At 39.9% G+C, this 22,835-nt stretch overlaps 1 protein-coding gene across 1 annotated transcript; it reads right to left on the bottom strand.

The window, feature by feature from the left end:
- Positions 1–21,552: 21,552 nt before the first annotated feature.
- On the bottom strand, positions 21,553–22,572 carry LOC145798083 (G-type lectin S-receptor-like serine/threonine-protein kinase SD2-5). Its single transcript, XM_082885549.1, has 2 exons — positions 21,958–22,572; positions 21,553–21,873 (listed from the first exon to the last, which is right to left on the bottom strand). The coding sequence occupies exons 1-2, from the start codon at positions 22,570–22,572 to the stop codon at positions 21,553–21,555; spliced, it is 936 nt and encodes a 311-aa protein (XP_082741675.1).
- Positions 22,573–22,835: the final 263 nt, after the last annotated feature.

The raw sequence follows: 22,835 nt of genomic DNA, 5'->3' as shown, positions 1-22,835 counted from the left end.
AGAAATTGGCAAAAGTGTTCGACTTGGATTAGGCCAATCTAAGCCGAACGCACTTGTTGGTTCTAAATTGGATTTTGGCATGTTAAATTATTTTTCATGGTATTCTCCTTTCCAGTCCTGCAATAAGATACTGTTTACAATCAGGAGTGTTGCGTTTATGTAATATTATCACTAGTGATTGATTCCTCTATTGCTAGACAAAAATAAGTTTGTGGAGCGGGTGTAAACATGGAATCAATCACATAAGAAGTAAACATTTTAATCACTAAGCCATCAATAAAAGTGTTGATAATATGATAAGTATATATATTATATATTCAATATTATCTTAATTATTTTTATTAAATCAATGTGTAAAAAATGTAAAATAAATTTTAAGAAATATAAGGCAATTCTATTTCCACAGATTAATTCCCCTCAGTACACACACTTAATGAACACTTTCTCAATGCATACATCTTTATATTTCAATATTACTCTCATTTTCAATTTTAAAACCCTAAGGCTATGTTTGGTTTCAATTTTTGAATCAATTTTTTGAAATTTTTATGAGAAAAATATAAATTAATTTGACAAAAATAAATACCAATTTTTATTTTTATTTTTAAATTTTTAAATTTTTTTGCCCCTAAAAAGATGAAATCATATTGAAATAAATTTTTTTTATTTATTTAATTTTGAAAACATATTCTAAAACTATACCAAATAGAGTCTAATATTTTATTTATTTATTTTCATGCATCCATTCATCTTTTACTATTGTTCCGCCACTTTCAACTATCCATTGCCACAACCATCGCTATTTTTAGCTCATCCCCCTTAATCCTAGACATCCACAGTCAACATTAAGTGATTCGTGGTGAGAGACTTGTGGGAGTGTATGGTTCATGATGAGAAGTGATCACAGGCAGATAAGAGGCGGCGGGAGGGGATTGCGGATGAAAAAGGTGGCGCTAGCAATAGAGGATGGTTGTGGTGTTTTAAAAATAGGGTTTGAGTAGAAGAAGATGATGGAATTATGACATTTTTATTCTAGGAGAAAATTATATTAACAAAAATTTTCATTAAGTGTATGAATTGAATGGAATTAGTGTGTGAAAATAAAATCACCCTTAAAACACTATGTCCATAAGGACAAGGTTACTAAACTACCCTTACATTTAAAACCACGCCTTTTGTTCTACCTCAAACAAGGGGTGTTCGCGGTTCAGTTGTGGCTGAAAAACCTCCAATTCGCTATCCGTCCACCTGATTGGCAGGTTAGAAAAAATCAATCCACATCCGTCCACCGGATTGACGGATGCGGATTGAGCGGATTCGCGGATTGGCGAATGGATGCAAATCGATTTGGCGGTTTAAACTTTTACAAATTTTGAATATAATACAACTTTTTTTTTTTTTTTTGGATAACAATCCAACTCAACATAACCAAAACATTATCAAGTAAATTGTCAAATATCAAAAATAAACACATATAAGAAAACCATGCATTATCAAAACTATTTCATTACTTTTTTTTTGTTTAGAAACTATTTAATTTGCTTTTTAAAAAAAATGACAAAATTAAGCCTTATATTTTCCACATATAAATACCAAATATCAATACTTGCCATTTGATAAAATGATTTTCAAATTGAAAACACAACAGAATATCTAAACTCCTTTTCAATTGAAAACATAAACAAAATATCTAAACAAATTGAAAACATAAAGTTTTACAAATTACTAGAGGTGCTCGTGGTTTGGTGGTTCAGTTGCTTCCAAAGAAACCTCAAATCCACAATCTGTCCAAAACTAGGCAGATTGAAAAAATCAATCTGCAACTATCCGCTCGTCATCAAGCATCTGCCCAAAATGCTGCGGATCGGATCGGTTCGGTCGGTTTGGGCGGATCCGAATATCCGCTACTCACCCCTACTTCAAATCCCTCTTGCTCTCGCACTCCTCATCTTTCTCTCTCTATCTATGTTTCCCCTAAACTTTTCTCTCTCTTCTCACCTATTTTCTCCCTCAACTTCACCTCTACTCCTATCTGAACCGCCAAGAGTTCGACGTTGTTGCAGCTAATGACGATGGCTTCAACAACGACCACAACCACCGAAGACATTCTTCTTCGCCACCCTTTATGCCTCCTTTAGCTTCACCGCCATCATCGGCATCTCGCCACCAGATCGTCAGCCTTAGCTTCGCTTAGAACAACGTCTCCAGATCTTCACTTCTACTTTATAGATCTACATTCTAGCTTTGGCAGTATCTTCATGCTCACCTCTATCTCGACTAATGCTACCGACCGGCTCTCTTTTATTGGCTCGTTGGCTGTATCTGCCGGCAAGTTGTTAATACAGTGGTTAGACGTGTTGAATATTGAGAAAAAGTGAAGAAGTCAGCAAAAAGCCGAGTAAAGCCATTATTGGGCTCTTGGGTTGCTTGTGAGCCTCTAGATGGCATTGTCTCTCTCTCTCTCTCTCTCTCTATCTCTCTCTCTATTTACAGTTTTTTTTTTTGGATAGTTGTTGATCTTTTGTTATTGTTGTTGTTAATGAATATTGTTGGTGATGATGAAACAGATCTGTAATACCATTAAACAGATCTTCAATGTCTATTTATTTATTTATTTATTTGTTTTTTGGTAGTTATTGATAAAAATGATGATGAAATAAATTGTAACAGATAGGGAGAGAGATAGAGAAAGTCAGAGAGATTTTAACAGATAAAGAAAAATTGAACAAGTAGGGTTTGAATTGGCTTGGTATTGCAACAGATATGGTGGTTGTAGTTGTGGTTGTGGTTGTGGTTGTGGTTGTGTTATTGTTATTGATGATGATGATGATGATGATGATGATGATGATGACGACTATGACTATGATGATCAAAATCAAAGAGATAATTTTTTATTTTCATTTTATCTTTTGTGTTGAACAAATAAGGATGAAAGAAACAGATAATAATAAAATATGTTAAAAATTGAACCAATAAAAAAGTTAAATAGATAAAAAAAATTAAACAAATAAAAATTTGAACAAATAAGTGAAAAAATTAAATAGATAATAAAATTTGGACATATATTTGAACAGATAAGGGGGGAAAATTTGAACAAATAGGAAAAAATTTGAACAGATATTCAACGTAAGTCAGCAAATAAAAAAAGTCAACAAATAAATTAATAGGTAAAATTAAAAATATCCTCCAAAACTAACAAAATGACATCTCACCAAACTATTTCACAAATAATAAACCTTTCACCAATAAAAAATATCTACAGAACTTAATACTTTATACCCTTCTTAAAGGGAGATTTACCAATAAATCCTATAAGTTATACTTGTAGATCAATTAGTCCCATTTGTTTTCTAATGTTCTGTTTGGTCCTTTTATTTTTTAAATGACATATTTGCCATTTTTTTGAACGTTTTTTGTATGGGTTGGGTTGGGTTGTTTATGTTTTGAGAAGAGCGCGTGTGCCACACATGACTTATGTGTATTAGGGGTGTACTGGACGTATGTTATGTTTGGGTTGGGTTAGGCACGTGGCACATTGTGGGTGTCACAGATAGGGGGAGCGCACTAAAGGGTTTTTTGTGTTTATTGCGCAAGCGGGGCACTTGTGACGTGGCACACAGCCCACTGGAAAAAAATTGTTTGCATCACACTTGCAACCTACACCCACGACCCAAATCCCTTTTTTAAGGGGAGGTTTTCAAATTTGTGTGAAACCCTAAATCACATAATTGGAAAAAATTTGAAATGTGATTCTGTGCATAATTTGGGGGAAATGATAGGAATGTACTGAAGCTGAGATAGTGTTAGGACAACCCATTCTAAAATTTTGTAGATTTGATCGTCACACTTGAGGCCATCAGGGAGGGCGAGGGTGAATCGAAATCGTGTAAGTTTCAGTGATCAACCCTGTCGACTGAATCAATGGTTGGTAAAGGTATGTGACAACTCATAGTTGTTTTTTTTTTTTTTTTGTGTGTTAGAAGCATGCGTGTGGACCCAGTTGCGCAGATTATGTGTTGTGATTTGTTGTTGCAGTTTGGGGTCACGTTTGTGGATTGTGTGATGTCATTTGTTATTGATGTTTGGGTTCCCATGTTATCACTTCATTTGTTGCTGTAGGGTTTAGATGTGTATGTGTTTTTGTAGGTGGTTTTCATGTTTGGGGTCCCATTTATTTATTTACTTTAGTTTTCGGTACGTAGTGTGGATTTCTGTAATGTATGTTGTTTGTTTTTGGATGTTGTTGGGTTGTATGGGTGAGGTCAGTTGTGAAGTGAAATGGGTTTTTGGTATGGGTTTGTTTGAATTGAAGTGTGTCTGTGTTGTGTGTAGGGGTTTTGAAGTGGAATTTGTTTTTTTTTTGTTTTTGTTTTTTTTTTTTTTTTTGTGTGATCTTTATATTTGGGGGGTTAGGGTAGTGTGACAAAGTTGTTTTGTTTCTTGTATTTAATGGATATGTGGGGACCCATTTGAATAGATTATGTGTTGTCTTTTGTTGTCGCTGTTTGTGGTGACATTTGAGGAGTGTGTTTGATGTCATTTGCTGCTGATGTTTAGGGTCCAATGGTATGACTTTTTTTTGTTGATATAGGTTGTAGATGTGTATGTGTTTTTAGTTGTTTTTCATGTTTGGGGTCTCATTTGTTTACTTTTTTTGTTGGTAAGTAGTGTGGATTTCTGTAATGTAAGTTAATTGTTGTGAAAGGTTTGGAATAAATGTTGTTGGGTTGTGTGGGTCAGGTCATGGGTGAGGTGGTAATGGGTTGGGGGTAGTGAGCTGGACTTGTTTGATTTGAAGTGTGTGTTTTTGTCTCTGTTTTTGGTGGATTGTGTTGATGTGGGTGGGTGTTACATGATGCATGTGTGTTGTGTGACGTTGTATGTGTTTTTGTAAATGTTGAAAATTGCAATGAAGCTGAAAAGTTTGTGTTGTTTTTATTTCAGGGTCTCCGAAGGGTACGAGTCCATGGACGCATTCATGTGAAAGGAGGCTAGTTGAGCAGGGTATTGGTTCGAAGTCAAAGAAACTTAGGGTGAAAATGTAGGGTCGTATACTCTTCAAACAGGCTAAAGTTGTCACGCAAGGGGTTGGGCTTGGTATGGGAAAGGTGGCTACTGGTGTGCAACATCAGCCTCAAACAAGGTTGAACTTTCGGTCAAATATAGCTGGGATAATTAAGGTTATCAACTCGGCAAATTTACGGAAGGCACATTTACGGCAATTGAAAAGGATGCCGTTTTGGATCATGGTCGAGGCAATTCATGTGAATAAATTAAATCACAACGATTTCAGAAAGTGTGACGACTTTGTTTCCAAAATTATAAACGCATATAACCCATGGGAAAATGCGTTCAACATTGGTGGGTCAAATGTAAAGCTTGGGAGCTGCGGCATAAGGTTACTATTTGAATTACAATGCGGGAAGAGGTGAATTGATCTGTCACTCGGGTAGAGGCCAGTGTCAGATTTTGTGCAACGTTGGGCGCGTGGCATTTCATGAGTAACGTCGAAATTGGTGAAGACTTTGTTCTTAGAGGCAGCTAATGGCCGCACAAGACAAAATGAGGAAGACATGGTGAAGCTGTTAGCTTTGGACATGTGTGAGAAACTCTTTTTTTCCAACATGGGGGAAACTATAAGCTGGGCGTTTGTTTGGTACCTCAACGACCTGACTACAGTCAGAATGTATGACTGGACTAGCGCGATACTAACAACATTGATGGGATCAGTAAAAGAGTTCCATCGCATGCTTGGGAAGGTGACTGGCTGCGTGGTTGTATTGCTGGTATGATTTGTATGGCTAATTTTGTTATGTTGTTGGGTTTTATTTTGTTTTTTTTTTGTGGGTAATGTGTTGTTAAATTTTGCACGTTGTTGGAATAACGTATACAATATGTGTTGTTTGTCATGTAGTTTTGGCTTTGTAAACATTCGGACATAGTTCAGCCAAAAAGCGAGAACATGTTTCCCAGGTTTTTGAAGTGGGACATTAGGGAATTGCTTAGTAGTTGTCAAGGGGTGGATCTGTCAAGGCCTGTCAAGTTTCAGGTACGTTATTTGTGCTCAGTAGTTTGGTATTTGTGCGGTGGATGTTTCTTGTTAGTAAATGTAGAAATGTGACATCTATTTTTTGGTTTTAATTGCATAGGTGAAGGTCGACAGGTTGAGATCTTTCGAGTATGAACGAGAGGTGATGGGATTAGATATTGAAGTGGGTGGAGGAGAAGTGACTGATGTTGTTGATGGGTTTTCGGAAGAGACAGGTAGTACTGATAGTTTTGTTGAAGAGGGGAACCAGGGAAATAAAACAAGCGAGCGTGTTGTGTCTGGTGTGAAGGATAGAATTAAAAAGACAGTAGAGGATGGTGATAAATGTGGGGAGAATGTTTGTAACGCCCTCAAAAAAAATAACAATAAACCCATCAAAGAACACATTCATTAACATATGAAATAACCACATTCTTCTATTCATCAATGTTTCATTACAAAAAGTATTACATGTTAACAATAAAAGCAAAATGCCCTACGGGCTTACAGCTTTCCAAGTTAACACTTGGTCACAACAAAAGAGTACTAACTCATACACATTAAGCCCTTGGCTTGTATTTACATGTAATACATCAAAAAGTAAAACGACATCATTATGTCCGCCTCAAGCCTCCCAAGCTATGTCCTTGGAGGTGGCATGCTTCCTGCACCTGAAAATGATATTCCCATATAGGGTGAGCCACGGCCCAGTAGAAATACACTAAACCAACCATGAACAATGACTAAAATATTAGTAATTGATAGATGGCGAACACTGATACAATCACATAAATCACACATTTATGTCAACCGACTAATGAGTCCAAGTCACTTTTCATTTTCCCTTATTCAATAGACAAGCATGCTAGCTCTATCATCATTTCCACAGATATGTATAAAAATTATATCCCACATTCAGATAAGCATACAAGCTATATCCACATTCTCAACAGATATGTATAACAACAATATCCACAGATAAGCATATAAGCTATATCCACACTTCACAAAGATAAGCATATGAGCTCTATCTTCACTTCTCTAGACAAGCATATGAGCTGTATCTACGGAGTTCATCCCCTTTCTTCTCCCAACACTATCCGGCTTAGAGGTACATTCCCTATCTTCCCTTAAACCGCGGAGTACATCCCCTATCTCCTCCTCTACACATAACGTATACAAACACAATGGTTCTATATACAATCACCCAATACATACAATTAATGTATTCTATCAACCGTCAAGTTCCATGACACATTCCATTGATTAGTTTCAGTTTGCCTAATCATCATGCATTGTCTACAACAATCACGACTATCCTCCTCCGATAGCCCAAAGCAGTTATTTCTAAACAGAAAATAAATGCACCATGGATATTCAATCAACATTTCATTTTCTCATTTCTCACAATTAATTATCCCAATTAATCAAACAATGTAATTAGGTCAATTCCATAATTAACAATTCAACCCTTAGGTTCCATTTTCACCAATGATTCCACTTTTAATCCATTTCTCTATACCAAACATGCATCTAGGTTTATTATGAGTAAAACCCCAACTTTTGTAAAATAGCACAAAGCCCCAAACTCTCACAAAATGACCAAACCAACCCCAACGTTTCAAAATACCAAAAATTAAAGACAAAATCCATAGAGAGGAGTAGGATATCCCTACCTCAAATTCGAAGCCCCAAAGAAGATGAAGACCAAAACCAAAACGCTCCAAACCTCGAAATTTTTAGATCAAAAGGAAGCCCTCGACGATCAACACAACTTTCGTGAAGACAAAAGGTGAGCAAACGATCCTTACTAGATCAAATCTAAGAGAGAAGGGCCGGTTTAGAGTGAGAAGCTCTGAAAATGGCTTTTAGGAAAAGTAGGAGAGAGAAAAGATCTTGAAAAAGTGATCCAAAAGTCGGATCTCGGATTTATATAAAAGTCTCTCCGCTCGAGCGTCCAAACCCCCGCTCGAGCGTCACTCACAGACTCCCGCTCGAGCGACCAAACTCCAGCTCGAGCTCCGGATACTCACTCCCAGAACTTTTACAGAACCAGGTCTCCGCTCGAGCGCCAACTCCTCCGCTCGAGCGTTACACACAACACTCCCGCTCGAGCGGTCAATCCCACGCTCGAGCGTCCAACACTGCACAGGAAATACTGGACGGGTGTATTCCCCGCTCGAGCGCCCAAATCCCCGCTCGAGCGTACAGGCCAAAATCTGGGCAACTAGTTTTGGTTTCTAAACTCAACCAACCTGTAACAAACCTGCCCAACACATCCTATAACTCAATTACGAAGTAAAAAGGATGTAAACAAAATAATAAACCACAACTAACATCCACGGACACATGTCCGGATCACTATTCAACAAGGGTAAAAACCCGGAATCGCTATAACCTCCCCCCCTTAAAGAATTTCGTCCCCGAAATTAAACACAAGTTTTCAAAAACAAGTTTTTCTCCACTTTAAACAATGTTACACTTTAACATTCAACAACTCGACCCAATACCGGTCATCCCCTCCATTTAACATGAGGCATATTACAATATGTAAACAACAAATGTACTTTCAACGTGCATCAACATTATGCATTATCTTTCCATTTCCAACAATACATTCAACACATATAGTGTCACATTCAACTTCCATATGAGGTAAGTTCCAAAACATACTTCCAAATAACCAAAACATTTTCAATGTTTCACAACTTAAGACATATATAAAAGCTCTTAAGTTTAACAGCAGTTCAAATGTAAATACAAGATTACATATCAACAAACAAGTCCGGATATTTCTCGCGGACTTCTAACTCACGTTCCCAAGTGGCCTCCTCCACTCCGTGATGTTTCCACAAGACTTTCACCAAAGGAATGGTCTTGCCACGCAGGACCTGATCCCGCCTATCCAAGACCCGAACCGGTCTCTCCTCATATGAGGCATCCTTATCTACCTCTAAATCAGTCCAATCCAGCACATGTGATGGATCTGGCTCGTACTTCCGAAGCATACTCACATGAAACACGTCATGTACTCCGGACAACTGCGGCGGTAAGGCTAACCGATAAGCAACCTCACCAACCCTCTCAAGGATCTCAAAAGGACCAATAAACCGAGGGGATAACTTCCCACTCTTCCCAAACCTCATCAAGCCTCGCCTAGGTGATATCTTTAGAAAGACATGATCACCTACCTCAAATGCCAAAGGCCTCCTCCTACGGTCAGCATAAGATTTCTGCCGACTCTGGGCTGTAACAAGCCTCCTACGGATAGGCTCAACTTTCTCCGTCGTCTCCCTAACCAACTCCGGACCCAACAAAGGTGCATCACCCACCTCGGCCCAACAAACTGGAGACCTACACGGTCGGCCATACAAGGCCTCAAACGGTGCCATACCGATGCTAGACTGAAAACTGTTGTTGTAGGCAAACTCTACCAAGGGCAAGTGCCTCTCCCACGTCCCACTGAAATCAAGGACACAACCCCGAAGCATATCCTCGAGAATCTGAATAGTACGCTCGGACTGCCCGTCAGTCTGAGGATGATAAGCCGTACTAAAGGTCAACTTAGTGCCCAAGGCACTCTGCAAACTCTGCCACAACCTAGCAGTAAAACGAGGATCTCTATCTGAGACGATCGTCACTGGGACCCCGTGCAATCTCACTACGTCCCGAATATACAAGTCGGCAAGATGATCTACCGAATCTCACACGCGCATAGGAATAAAGTGCGCCGACTTAGTCAACCGGTCTACAACCACCCAAATAGCATAACTACCCTGCTGCGTCCTCGGAAGACCTACAACGAAGTCCATAGTGACATGCTCCCACTTCCACTCGGCAATAGGCAAGGGTTGTAACAAACCCGCTGGCCTCTGATGCTCGGCCTTCACCTGCTGGCAAGTAAGGCACTTCGATACGAAAACAGCCACATCTCTCTTCATACCCCGCCACCAAAACTGGCGAACCAAATCCTGATACATTTTAGTACCTCCCGGATGCACCGCAAGGCGCGAATGGTGAAACTCTCGGAGTACCTCCTCTCGGCAAGACTCCGGTACAAACAAACGGTCTCGGTATCTCACACTCAGGTCAGGATACACCGACAAACCCTTTTCTACTTTCCCACCGGAGATCGTCTCTCGGAGGGACTCTACCTCAAGGTCACCTCTCTGTGCCTCTGACACTCTAATCACAAGCGTAGGCTGTGCAACAACAGAAAACAAGGCCGCAGCCTCAACAGATTCGCCCAGTAGCAAATCAAACTCACCAAGTGCTCCTAACATCTCTCATTCCCGGATGGCTATACAAGCTACATCACTAATGGTCTTCCTACTAAGGGCATCGGCCACAACATTGGCCTTTCCCGGATGATAATGCAACTCAAAATCATAATCCTCGATGAACTCCATCCATCTCCTCTGCCTCAAATTTAAGTCTCTCTGTGTAAACAGATACTTCAAACTCTTATGGTCCGAGAACACCTCGAACTTCTCACCATAAAGGTAGTGCCTCCAGATTTTCAAGGCAAAGATCACTGCTGCTAACTCTAGGTCGTGTGTGGGGTAATTCTTCTCGTGTATTTTCAACTGACGTGAGCCATAAGCTACCACATTCCCTTCTTGCATCAACACACAACCCAAACCCTCTCGTGAGGCATCACAATAAACCGCATAACCCAACCCTCTCTCTGGAATAATCAACACCGGAGCGGTGGTCAATCTAACCTTCAGCTCTTGGAACGACTTTTCACAAGTCTCACTCCACACAAACTTGACTCCTTTCCGAGTCAGCCTAGTCAACGGTGACGCTAACCTGGAGAAGTCTTTCACAAACCGACGGTAATACCCAGCTAATCCCAGAAAACTGCGAATCTCGAACACACTCTTAGGCTGTGCCCAATCTTGCACTGCCTCAACCTTGGATGTATCAACAGACACCCCTTCCCCGGATACCACGTGGCCTAAGAATCTGACTTCCCTCAGCCAGAACTCACACTTCCCAAACTTGGCATACAGCCTATGGGCTCTAAGCAACTCAAGCACCACTCTCAAGTGTTCCTCGTGCTCCTTCTTAGAAGGCGAATAGATAAGAATGTCGTCCACAAAGACGACCACAAATCGGTCTAAGAACTCCCGGAAAATCCGGTTCATCAAGTCCATAAAGACTGCCGGTGCATTGGTAAGCCCAAATGGCATCACCAGAAACTCATAATGGCCATACCGCATACGGAATGCCGTCTTCGGAATATCCTCTTCCCTGACCCTCAACTGGTGGTAACCCGATCTCAAATCTATTTTAGAGAAACAACGGGAACCCTTCAATTGGTCAAACAAATCATCTATACGGGGCACAGGGTACTTATTCTTAACCGTAGCCCGATTCAACTTCCGGTAATCAATACACAATCTCAAGGCACCATCTTTCTTTTTAACAAAGAGGGCCGGTGCTCCCCACGGCGAAACACTAGGGCGAATAAAGCCCTTATCGAGCAATTCCTGGAGCTGAACTTTCAACTCAACCAACTCTGCTGGAGCAAAACGGTAAGGTGCCATAGAAATCGGCGCCGTGCCGGGCACTAAATCAATAGAGAACTCTATCTCTCGGTGAGGTGGCAAACTAACAAGATCTTCGGGAAAGACATCCGAATACTCACAAACCACCCTCGGCAACACAATCTGTGTCTCAACACACTCACTACTCTCAAAGCTAGTAAGTAGACTACTAAGCTCACTTCGCCCTCGCGAATCATACCCCGGTGGCAAAACACTACCAACCCGGTCTCCCAAAAAATGGAACCACTCCCCGCTCAAGGTACATAACGTGACCCTCTGGCGGTAGCAATCAATAACAGCCCGGTATGACGATAACCAGTCCATACCCAAAATAACATCAAAACCCTTCATGGGCATGATAACAAACGGAAAAGCAAGCCTATAATCGGCGACTTCTATATCACACCCTCTAACACCCTGTTTCAGGATCAACTCACCACCCAAAGGCGATACCACACAAATAGGAGATGCTAACTGGGCTAACTCCAATTCCAAAACAGATGCAAATGCAGCAGATACAAAAGAATGAGATGCACCCGTGTCTATCAACACATTAGCAACCGAGTTGCAAAACAGAAAAGTACCTCTCACTACTGATGGAGCTGGTACTAAATCCTGTGCGGTAACAGCATACACGCGCCCCGTAGGCCCCTGGTCTACCTGCTCACCTCTCGGAGCAAAAGACTGTTGCACAGTCTGGGATGACGAAGCTCCCGGATTGGCCCTCGAGGCCTGCACAGACTGAGCTGGCTGAAAACCCTGCGTCTGCCTGGAACCAGACGCTCCTGAAGTGGCACTCAACTGCGGGCAAAACCTCTTCAGGTGCCCAGGCTGTCCACACTGATAACAAGACAGGGGCTGCCCCCTGCCTGAGCTCTGACTTTGCGGTCTAGCTGAAGAAGAAGCAGCTCTCTGACCCCCACCCTTCAGCGGGCAAACAGAAACCTTGTGACCCAACTGGCCACACTTGTAACAGGTGAAATCCCCCTGACCATCTCTCCCGGAGCCTACACTCGGGACTGGGAAGGTCGATCTAGTAACACCACCCTGCGACTGCTGAGGGTTAGAACCCCTCTGCCTCCTGCCATCACCCTGACTATCCTGGTTCCTCTTGGAGCCCCTCTGCCCCTCATCCTCCTCCTGCATCATGAGCTCCATATGAGCTGCAGCGTCCACTAGGTGTCTATACTCTCGAATATAAGACCCACCAACCCTCAACTTGAGGCCCCGCCTCAGCTTCCGCTCAAACTCATAGCAACGGCGTTCCTCAGACGCCACCAGTTCAGGTGCAAACCTGGACAAACTAGTAAAGGTAGCCTCAAACTCGGCCACAGACAAGTCCTGCTGATTAAGCCGGCTAAACTGATCCCTCAGCTTCTCCCTAGCCACTGCCGATAAAAACCTCTCCTGGAAAGCATTTACGAACGCCTCCGAAGTACCACCAACACGAGCCTTCTCGTACTTCCACCATTGACCCGCATCTCCCTTCAGTTGGAAGGATGCCAAGGTCACTTTCAGTGCTCCGTCCTCGATGCCAAGCTTCTCGAACGTCTTACTTATTTGCTCTAGCCACTCATCAGCCTTCAGTGGCTCCTTCGGATCCCCGACAAACTCATCCGGATTAGACCAGAAAAACTCTCTCTTCAAGAAAGAAGGCCCTGCTTCAGCGGTCTGATTCCCAGCTCTAAGAATACCCAAAGCTCCTGCTATCTCTCTGGCCAAGGCACCCATAGCCTGCTGACCCACTGGCTCGGCCACATTGGCCTGACCAACTCCCTCCTGCACTGCCGGAATCTCACCCTGTAACGGTACTTCCTGCCTCGCAGGTCTACCATGCCTAGCACCTCTTCCTCGTCCTGACATCCTAATAAAGGTAACACAGAACATTAGCACATTCATAAATGTGCCGAAACTAAACACTCACGTCCTAATGTATGGACAACTGTAATTCACTCCACATAAGCACATAAACACATAAGCATTTACGAATTTCATTTCCGGATAATGATAGTCCCGAGGCGTTACTAGAGTTCTAATTAGAAATAGCATTGATCAAGTGCTTTTCCAACAAGACTCCTAGAAACCCAAGGATCCAATCAGCATCCTAGAAATTAAATCCCATACCCAGATAAACACATAAGCATGTTATACTACATCTAAGTCTCTACCAAGCGAGACAAACCCATTGTGATACTAATCACTTCCCACGTACCCAAAGTATTCGAACCCGGTACGCTCTGATACCAAGTTGTAACGCCCTCAAAAAAAATAACAATAAACCCATCAAAGAACACATTCATTAACATATGAAATAACCACATTCTTCTATTCATCAATGTTTCATTACAAAAAGTATTACATGTTAACAATAAAAGCAAAATGCCCTACGGGCTTACAGCTTTCCAAGTTAACTCTTGGTCACAACAAAAGAGTACAAACTCATACACATTAAGCCCTTGGCTTGTATTTACATGTAATACATCAAAAAGTAAAACGACATCATTATGTCCGCCTCAAGCCTCCCAAGCTATGTCCTTAGAGGTGGCATGCTTCCTGCACCTGAAAATGATATTCCCATATAGGGTGAGCCACGGCCCAGTAGAAATACACTAAACCAACCATGAACAATGACTAAAATATTAGCAATTGATAGATGGCCAACACTGATACAATCACATAAATCACACATTTATGTCAACCGACTAATGAGTCCAAGTCACTTTTCATTTTCCCTTATTCAATAGACAAGCATGCTAGCTCTATCATCATTTCCACAGATATGTATAAAAATTATATCCCACATTCAGATAAGCATACAAGCTATATCCACATTCTCAACAGATATGTATAACAACAATATCCACTGATAAGCATATAAGCTATATCCACACTTCACAAAGATAAGCATATGAGCTCTATCTTCACTTCTCTAGACAAGCATATGAGCTGTATCTACGGAGTTCATCCCCTTTCTTCTCCCAACACTATCCGGCTTAGAGGTACATCCCCTATCTTCCCCTAAACCGCGGAGTACATCCCCTATCTCCTCCTCTACACATAACGTATACAAACACAATGGTTCTATATACAATCACCCAATACATACAATTAATGTATTCTATCAACCGTCAAGTTCCATGACACATTCCATTGATTAGTTTCAGTTTGCCTAATCATCATGCATTGTCTACAACAATCACGACTATCCTCCTCCGATAGCCCAAAGCAGTTATTTCTAAACAGAAAATAAATGCACCATGGATATTCAATCAACATTTCATTTCCTCATTTCTCACAATTAATTATCCCAATTAATCAAACAATGTAATTAGGTCAATTCCATAATTAACAATTCAACCCTTAGGTTCCATTTTCACCAATGATTCCACTTTTAATCCATTTCTCTATACCAAACATGCATCTAGGTTTATTATGAGTAAAACCCCAACTTTGGTAAAATAGCACAAAGCCCCAAACTCTCACAAAATGACCAAACCAACCCCAACGTTTCAAAATACCAAAAATTAAAGACAAAATCCATAGAGAGGAGTAGGATATCCCTACCTCAAATTCGAAGCCCCAAAGAAGATGAAGACCAAAACCAAAACGCTCCAAACCTCGAAATTTTCATATCAAAAGGAAGCCCTCGACAATCAACACAACTTTCGTGAAGACAAAAGGTGAGCAAACGATCCTTACTAGATCAAATCTAAGAGAGAAGGGCCGGTTTAGAGTGAGAAGCTCTGAAAATGGCTTTTAGGAAAAGTAGGAGAGAGAAAAGATCTTGAAAAAGTGATCCAAAAGTCGGATCTCGGATTTATATAAAAGTCTCTCCGCTCGAGCGTCCAAACCCCCGCTCGAGCGTCACTCACAGACTCCCGCTCGAGCGACCAAACTCCAGCTCGAGCTCCGGATACTCACTCCCAGAACTTTTACAGAACCAGGTCTCCGCTCGAGCGCCAACTCCTCCGCTCGAGCGTTACACACAACACTCCCGCTCGAGCGGTCAATCCCACGCTCGAGCGTCCAACACTGCACAGGAAATACTGGACGGGTGTATTCCCCGCTCGAGCGCCCAAATCTCCGCTCGAGCGTACAGGCCAAAATCTGGGCAACTAGTTTTGGTTTCTAAACTCAACCAACCTGTAACAAACCTGCCCAACACATCCTATAACTCAATTACGAAGTAAAAAGGATGTAAACAAAATAATAAACCACAACTAACATCCACGGACACATGTCCGGATCACTATTCAACAAGGGTAAAAACCCGGAATCGCTATAATGTTCATTGGTCGCGTGGTGATGTGGTTTGTGTACCGAAAAATGTTGTAAGTGGCTCCTATGAAGGGGAAAAGTGTGCCGGTGTGGATGATGTCATTAATGAACAAGAACGCAATGCTATATCAGCACTGGAAAATGATAACAAACTGAAAGACAGCAAGATTGCAATGCTTGAAGTTGAAGCATCTAGGTTGAAGAGAGAGAATGAGATGCAAGCTGTTCATATAGTAGGTGGGTTTGGGTGTGTTCTGAAAATGAAGGATGAAGAGGTTGAGAAGTTAAAGAAGGAGAACATGGATTTGCGAAAACAAATTGCGATTCTTGAAGACCAATTGGCAGATCGTGATGTTCATGATGTGACACAAGCATTTCGTACGATGGAAGTTGATTGTAATGTTGGGGGGCTTGGTGCAGATAGTAACGGCGTTGGAGGTGAAGGTTTTAGCGATGTGACACTGTTACGTGCAGTTGGAGTGTGTGTAAATAATTTTAGGGAGAGTGATTTGAACTTGGGGGTGAATGATAGGATGATGCAGGTGGATGGGCTTTGTGATTTGAACATGTTTGATTCTAAAATAGAAGTGGTACCACAAGTGTTGCAGGCTACTCCAGGGTTTGGTGTCCAGAAGTTTTATGTGCGTAACATTAAGAGTAAAGTGAGAAAAGAGTAGAAGATGCCTGAGTTTGAGTACCCATTATTAGCTGGACGTGGGACAAGAATGACATCGGTTGTAGGCAATGTTGGAGGAGAAGACACAGGTGTTGTTGGAGATGATATTATTGATGTGGATGCAGTTGTTTTAGATGGAAATAAGTGGTCCGGTTTTGGTATAAACAACCGTTTGGGTGTTTGGAAAATGATGACGGTCGTAGAGAAGGCGAAGATCACAACTGCTTATGAGCGGCACGGAGACGGGTTAGTACTATATTACGTTGTCGTTTATGTGAGCATGTGCGGACTTATGTGTGTCAACTTTGTTGTTATGTAGGGTCGTCATGTGGGGGGACAGTACTAATGGAGTGTCCGTGTATTTCACCGATGTGAAGGCCCTTGTTAGGCTAAGTTCTATCCGTGGCAATGTGAGTTTTTATTTTTTATTTATTTTTGTTTTATAAAGAAAATATTAAATTTTAGATGGTTTTGTTTTGCGTATGTGTAAATTTTTTAAAATAGTGGCAGTTGGTTACTGTATGTTGTATGTATTTAATATGGTCAATTTATTTTTGGTGCATGTTAGGTTATTGATGCTTATGCGGAGTTGCTTAAAATTGAACAACATAGAATGTATGCAAATGATGAGATCGCAGACAAGTCCTATTTTGTTAGTAGCATCTGCCTGGTAAGTTTGGGGTGGGCGAATGTTGTATGTTTAATTTGTGTATGTGTTTAGTTTGACGTGGGTGACATATGTGTGGCAGGAAATGGTAAAAAATAATGACGTCCGTGCGATGATGAAGTATGTTACAAGGAATGTCGCGGACGGAAGCATATGCAAATACATTCATTTCCCCATCTGTCATGACGCACACTGGACGCTTGTCGTTTATGATACAGAAGATGGTACTTGGAAGCATTTTAATTCGATGAGGCAACGTTCAGTGCGGACAGACGTGCATTACAGTGAAGCTATATTTCTAGTAAAAATGAGTACACGTTTTGATGAAAATGTGTTGCATGGGGTGGTTGAGTAATGTTTTTTTTTTTAATGGTTTCTGTTTCTATTTCTATTTTTGTAATATGTATGGTAGAAGGAACAGGTGTCCAATGTGATGAAGAAGTCCTTGTGTGCATTTGGAATGGAGGAGGCAGGTAGTGAAGTCGATTTTAGTCAGCCAGTAGAAGCTGTCTCACAGTGCCCGCAGCAGAAACCAGACACGTAAGTGGCAGGTGTTTTAGGTGTTGTTGGAATTCGTTTTTTGAATAATGTTAATTGTGCAAACATATGTCTTACTACATGTAATGGTTTCGTACGCAGGTTTGATTGTGGGGTGATTGTATGTGCGATAATGCGGCAATATGTGCACCAGTGTGACGTGACCTAATCTTTGCAAGGCACTAACTGCAGCGTCTTACATGCAAACATGGTTAAGGGTTTTGTTAATGATCTAGTGCGTGGAATTAAGGACTGTAGTTGAAGTTTTTGTGTTATGGCGTCATGTTGGTTAGGAAAAAGGATGAACACTATGCCGTAGTCTTTTTGCGTTGGATTTGAAGGTTGTTTATTTTTGTTTAGGTTTTTGGGTTGTTATTGTTGCATCCAGTTATACGTGACAATACATGATGTACTATTTTTTGGGAATTATGTACGCACCTTTTTGGGAATTGTGTAGTTGTAGGTGTGTAATAGTTATTGCTTAATGAAAATGGAATAAGCAATGTTGGATGGAAAAATGTTGTTCGCATTTGTTGTAGTCGTTTTATGAGTTCGTTGTATATACGTATTTTGTTATTACAATAATTTACTTAAAAGCAAACAGAAAAATTATGGAGCATGCTGTTTAGTGAATTTTTGGATGGATGCTGGTGCATGTGTTAGTGCTACAGGTGTGGTGGTGTCGTTAGGGACAATACATTCGACAGTGCAGTGTTAGATGTGGTGATGTGTGTTGCGGGTTGTATTGAAGGGGTGAGTGTGCGGAAGCTTACGAAAGTTGTGGCAGTATAACTGTGTATTAGTTTACACATATTTGTCTGTACAAAAATTAAAAATAAGCTATGAAAAGACATGGTAACTGGTATAATCAGATTGAAGGGAAACATGCAAAGCCACAATTGTTCATATGGAAAATAAAATTGTTCTGTATGAGGTATGTAAGCATCATACATGTCTGAATGGGTGTGTTTGTTACACTCCGTTATTTGTGCGAAAAAAAATTTGAAAGTTGGAAATAAATGTTCGGAAACTTTTTGGTTGCCTTGAATACTAGATTGGTTCCTTGCACGTCTTCCTATTATGATTCCCAAACGTTGTTCCTCAGGACCTCTTTTGGATGCTAATATCTTGATTTTGGTGTGTCTTGTTGCCCTTGTTTTAGTTCATTACTTTATTATGGTATTTTGTTCTTTCGATGGAATAGAATTTGTACATTTCTAAATAGATGGTGTTATTGCATTGTTTGCTTGAACTGTGCTAGTGGTAGTTGGTTCAAGTGGAGTAATTAGCATTTCTCCAGGCAATGGGCTGCAAAGGTTGTGTTTTGTGTTTTCGGTGACTAATTTATTTGAGCCAAATGAACATCCAATGGTTACTTTATTTAATGAATCCTTTTTCATGATAATGTGCCAGTTGTTGGGGAAGTTTAATTACTTAGAATTTTGCTAAGAATATGGTATGAATACTGAATGATAATCATTTTGGTAACGGATGACATATCATACTAGATGAACCAGTGGTGCTTGATCTCAACTATAGTTCATGAATTTACCTTTTCTGTGTGCATGGTATGAATACTGAATGATAATCATTTCGGTAACGGATAACATATCATACTAGATGAACCAATGGTGCTTGATCTCGACTATAGTTCATGAATTTACCTTTTCTGTATGCAACTTCTCATAAAGTTTGTGTGTTGTGTTTATTAACAGTTGAGATATCAAGATCATTTTGGGTAATTTTTAACATTGATTTGTGAAGAATTATCTTTTTAGAAATGTTAAATGTAAGAATTTTTGAGAAACTTTTATTTAGTGAAAGTCACAGACAGAGCATCCACACTGCCTTCTCTTCTCTAGTGCACAACTTATTTTGTTTTTCCTAATCTTTGTGTCAACATAATGTGAACGAAAAGCTAAAAAAGCAGAGAAAAAATGGGGGGGGGGGGAAGAGGTAGGTCAACGTGACAATTATTGTGTGTAGACGATGAGTACTAATAATGCTATATTGGACTTAACAGAGTGAGGTGGTGGTATGAACGTGATAGGAGAGAAAATTTGAGACCCAATTGTTGAATGGGAAACTGCTCAAATACACCCAATTGTTGTTGATTCCAAAACCATTGAATTAAGTTGTTATTCCAAAACCATTGAATTAAGTTAAGATTCCAAAACCAAAATAACAATAGTAAGTATAAAGATAGTAGTGCAGCAAGTGTCAAAATTTTATGATTGTGATTACATATTAGCTCAAACTTACCTGGGAACATTTTCAACTCTTTATTTGAACACTTTATACAAATACATTGGGGTGCAGGTCTTTTCTATGTAGAAAAACACCACAAAAGGTGCACCCAACAAAGATTCTCACCTCTTTTTGTAATTATTTGCTCCACCTCTCACTAATTTGTAGTTTCTTCTTCTTTTTTTTTTAATTTATCAAGATCTCATTCCCTTGTAAAATTAATGAGTTAAACTGTAGCTAAGCTTGCAGTTTCTCATACTCAACCTTGCTACCTTATTCTAATTAGATATATGATGGTAGGGTGGATTTATGATATGTCAACTAAGGACTTTGGCCTAATGGTTATGCAGCACCACTTTGTAGTGTGAGATTGCGATTTTAAATCCTATGAAGAAAAGTTTGATATCCTTTGATTATTTATTTTTCATTGTGATGGTTGTATTAAGTGATTGTTGGGTTTGGTGAATTCTTTCTAGTGATTGTCGGGTTGGGTTAGGTGGTTTCTTGTTGTGATTGTTGAGTTTGTAGATATGCTTTATTAGACTATAATTGTCTAATTTGATGTAATTATTCTCATATTTGTATGGATACAGGGTCATTGTTGTGACCCCCCTGCTATGCTCCCTGTTGTGTCTAAAACGGCGTAGTTTCACTCGCATTTTTTTTTCATCCATGTTCTCACTATGTTTTTTGGCATGATAAATTACACTTTGCCCCTATATTTGGTCACTTTTTATTATTATTTTACGATTTAGGGTTTAGAACAAAGTGTAATTTATCATGCCAAAAAACATAGTGAGAACATAAGACGGTGAAACTGTGTCGTTTTAGGCACAACAGGGGAGTCACAGCAGTGACCCCATATTCTATTTGTAATTAATTTCTTATTGCTTGGAAGAAGAAAAAAAATTAAGACATATCACGAATGCACATGACATCAGATAAATATATCCGTGGCAATAGTTTCATAAGATATGTATACATACCAAGAAACGTGTAACAACTTAATATTATAGCCTTATATGGCAATGTTTCTAATGTAAATTGGAATCATATGACTTATACTTATCATCTCCAAAAAACAAAATGAAAACACAAAATAAAAAATATAATAATAATAAGTAAATACAAACTGTACAAAATTAATCAATTTGCAAAAATCTGCTTGTAGAAGTCTCCTTTCTTTACCTTGGTCCAGATAGAGCTAATGGAGACAATAGAGTACAACCAGCACCAAGGGCATCCTCTTGGTGATCAGCATCTGGAATTGTTCTTCGTATCACAGGATATATGAAGTTATAATCCAAGTTGTTTTCAACATCAAAAGAACCCTCCAACACCTTAACCACCATTGACATGGAAGGCCTCTTGGAAGAATCACTTTGTAGACATCACACAACGACCCTCATCATCTCCACAACTTCTGTACTATGTAATTGCATTTCATCATTGCCTTTATCAACGATATCAGTTGTTCCTCCTCTGCTTTCCTTTTAAATAGACTTAGTAAATGCATATCTTCCTCACGTTGAGATCTATCTAAATTTTTGCGCCCACACAACATTTCTCAGACCACAACACCAAAGCCATAGACATCTACTTTATCAGTGATAATTGAGTTCAACCATTCAGGAGCCAAATAGGAAGGTGTTTCCTTCATCATTGTAGCAACTTGGCTTTGGTCTCTATTAATTAGTTTTGGCAATCCAAAATTAGAAATTTTCGTATTGAAGTATTCATCTAAGAGGATGTTTTGGGGTTTGATATCTAAGTGAAATATTTTCTGCCTACATTCCTCATGGAGATAGGTTAGTCCCTTGGCTATATCCATGATGATCTTCCTTCTGGATTGCCACCCAAGAGTGAGCTCTTGGTGCCTTTGAAAGATCTATGTATCCAAGGATCCATTGGACATGTACTCATAAACTAGAAGCCGATATGATTTTTCAACACAAAATCCAAATAATCTCACCAAATTGAAATGGTAAATGTTTCCTATTGTCTCGACTTCAACTAAGAATGACTTTTTAACTTGACCAAAACCATTAAGACGCTTCACAACAACTTTGGTGCCATTTCTTAATATCCCTTGAAGCACTAACCCAAATCCTCGTTCCCCGAGCTTATTATCAAAATTGTTTGTCATGGCTTTCAATTCTTCGTAAGAGAATCTAGGATGCAACCCTGGTACTTGGTCGATAAAGAACTCATCAGGTACCTCGGATTCTCCTTTGTTTTTGAAAATGAAAATGCAAGCGGCAACCATAAAACATACACCAAAGAAAGTTCCAAGACCATATCCCAATATGACTCTAATGTTTGTTGATTTCTTTGGAGGAGAATTTGTTGGTGAAGGAATTGGAGATTTTTGCAGTTTAAGAAATATGATGACTTTATCATCCCCTCCCTCCTTATTTATAAGAAAATAGACTTCATATATCAATAAACAACCTTTTTTTGAATGATAGTCCCAGTCATGTGCAAAAAAAGTGACTTTGCATGAACAGTTTTTCAAGCAACTCTTTTTGCAATCCTCTAACTCTGATTTCTCATCAATGTAGTAATTGCTTCCATTTTTGTATTTCATGTTGAAGTAAAAGTAACTAGTATTCTTAAGCTCCGAAAGGATGTGATATTGAGAATGGCTGCAAGAACTGGGTGTAACAAGGGAACATCCAAGATTGGATTCCTATAATTTATTTGCATGGAAGTGTTGCTGGTGGCGGTTTCCTCAAGACAACCGCACTGTCTGTTTGGTGAACAGATGCCGTAATTGCCGCATGCCATGGGATACCCACAGTCACCAATATCTGATGTCAACACATCTGCCACAACATTCCAATTCAATCC

The sequence above is a fragment of the Camellia sinensis genome, chromosome 8, assembly GCF_055761805.1.
Source record: "Camellia sinensis isolate YWXY chromosome 8, ASM5576180v1, whole genome shotgun sequence".
NCBI lineage: Eukaryota > Viridiplantae > Streptophyta > Magnoliopsida > Ericales > Theaceae > Camellia > Camellia sinensis.
The sequence above is the reverse complement of the archived record's forward strand: the minus strand, read 5'-3'. Positions and strand labels throughout refer to the sequence as shown.